Source organism: Babesia bigemina, scaffold Bbigscaff_62383 (genome assembly GCF_000981445.1).
Source record: "Babesia bigemina genome assembly Bbig001, scaffold Bbigscaff_62383".
Classification (NCBI taxonomy): Eukaryota; Apicomplexa; class Aconoidasida; order Piroplasmida; family Babesiidae; genus Babesia; species Babesia bigemina.
Genome location: NW_012237036.1, coordinates 1 through 2185, shown reverse-complemented (window position 1 = coordinate 2185; position 2185 = coordinate 1). Strand labels below are relative to the sequence as shown.

At 47.8% G+C, this 2185-nt stretch overlaps 1 protein-coding gene across 1 annotated transcript; it reads left to right on the top strand.

Annotated features, from left to right (window-relative positions):
- Window positions 1-199: 199 nt before the first annotated feature.
- Window positions 200-604, top strand: BBBOND_0001420 (hypothetical protein, conserved; the record flags this gene model as incomplete). Its single annotated transcript, XM_012914983.1, has 1 exon — window positions 200-604. The coding sequence occupies one exon, from the start codon at window positions 200-202 to the stop codon at window positions 602-604; it is 405 nt and encodes a 134-aa protein (XP_012770437.1).
- Window positions 605-2185: the final 1581 nt, after the last annotated feature.

Sequence of the window (2185 nt, the reverse complement as noted above, 5' to 3'; positions counted from 1 at the left end):
AATCCAATAGGGGGGAAATTTTGGTTTTTGGGGGATCCCAGATCCTTGGGAATATGGGCCGAGGCCACTCTTTGGCGGCAGGGAGATTTTAAATCAGGATTTGGGTCAATTCAAGGTGGAGGCTTCGGCAGTTACATTTCTTCTGCCTTTAATTCCGTTAGAGGAATACACGGGGAACGTAATCCAAATTGACGTAGAGATGACGGACCCCTACATGCAAGGCTGCGGCGTTACGTACGAATCAGATAAGCTTTTCAAGCCTGAGACACCCAAACTCTACGATTCTATTGGACAAGACGTCGGTTGCAGGATAGACCTTCAAGCTGCCAAGGAAGCGGCGTTCTACTGCCCGGCGCCGTACGTACTCGACCCACCTGACTGCTTCAACCAAGTGTTAGTGAAGGGTGAAACAAAGAACGTCACCGATGTAAGCAAGTCGTTGGGTGCATCGCACACTAATCACTTTGTGACACTGAAGTTCAACAGCGAACTCGTAGGACCCCGGGAGACTCTGCGCCAGACGACTCCGTTGGAGTGCCGCTGCGTCACCGTTAAGGGTATCGTCCTGTCTACCATACAGATTGAGAACTACTACTCCAAGTAATGGGAAGCTCAGATGTAGTAAATCTTTTTGTCAATGACAGAGTTTAATTGTCATAATTCATGTTTGTCACTTCTTGGTTTGTGTCACCAGTGGTATCATAGTTGTTTGTTGACATTGCTGTCGTTGTAAATCCAATAACATGCTTTTGTGTTTAAAGATTCTGCGTGAATATATATGCCTGCTTGTTAGGCTTGAACGAAGTTGCGTTACATAAAGTCTCGGTCTTTCAGCTGGTGCAAGAGAATTGGCAGAGGTATGATTCAGCCACAACCGTCGATCGCCACCATTCGAAAAATCGACAACGCCTTTCATACGTCACAATGAGTAATACCTGGTACATATCGATGAACGACACTTATTTCACCAATGTTGATAAGTGACCACCACTAGACACCTTGCCGTGTCGAACAATGGGTTGCGAAACACACGCCTACTGCCTTAACTCATCGTCATGTGCTCACGGTAGACTATATAAGCTGCTATGTAATGTTGCAGTAAGTCACATTGGTAAGTGCAAACCGCAACTGTATAGGCGGTACCCAACTCAGTGACAGCCCACAGATTGATGGGATGGGCAACAACAAAATCTCGAAATTTTTATATTGAGATGTTAATTCGTAACACGATGGTAAACATGTTGCGAAGTGGCGAGTCGCCGAAGCAGGTGAACAGCTTTCGGGAAATCTCAGTTCAACAGGGGGTTCGACACCATCACGGTTGGGATTTGCAACTCATTGTAACATTGAGTGATACGGTATTAACAACAAAACGTTATGTGAGACGCTATGCATAGTATTGTCATCATTTCTAATTTGAGAAAACAAAATAGCCTGCTGAAGTGAGACGCCGTTTTTTGGTAGCATAACATGCGTGCCGGATGACAGGTGGGGCCAATAATCCAGCAGCATCGCAATCATTTTAATGATCCATCATGAAGGCAGCATGAGCAGTGATTAAAACAGCGCGTCCATTATTTAGGGGTCTAAGAACCTCCAATACATTTGCTCAGGCATATGTGAGGCAAGGTCAGCAATCTCCATATACTCCCTATGGGAGTGGTATCTCTGTACTGCATGACACGCGGCTGTCGTATGGCTGCCGGCAGACGCAGGTCGGTAGCTTGGCCGTGTGCAAACAGGTTGCCGGATCCAGCGCTAAGCATACCTGCTCATGGGAGTTGCTCAGTGCAGCTTGAGTCAGTGCTTCGTTATCATGTTGAGGGCGTTGGTCTCGGCATTGTAGAGAGTGCCGCCCGGTGACTTCCGCGGAGTTGATGCACAGATCATCAGACTGGCGGCAGTGAGCGCGGCAGCAAAGCCAGTTGCAGAAGTTGAACTGAAGAGTGGTCGATGAAGATCTTGCGCAGCTGGAGCATCCTATAGCAGCGTCGATAAGATGCGCGCCAGGAGCAGTAGCTATACTTGAGAGCCCATGCATCGTTTTAGTCTGCAACCTGGGTCTCTTGAACGAGGTGCCCAGCGTCTGTAACAATCTCGATCGGAGCATGCAATGCGCTCGTAGGAGAGCTCGTTAGGATAGGATGACACGCGATCCGCGAGACGCGAAATACCATATCAACGT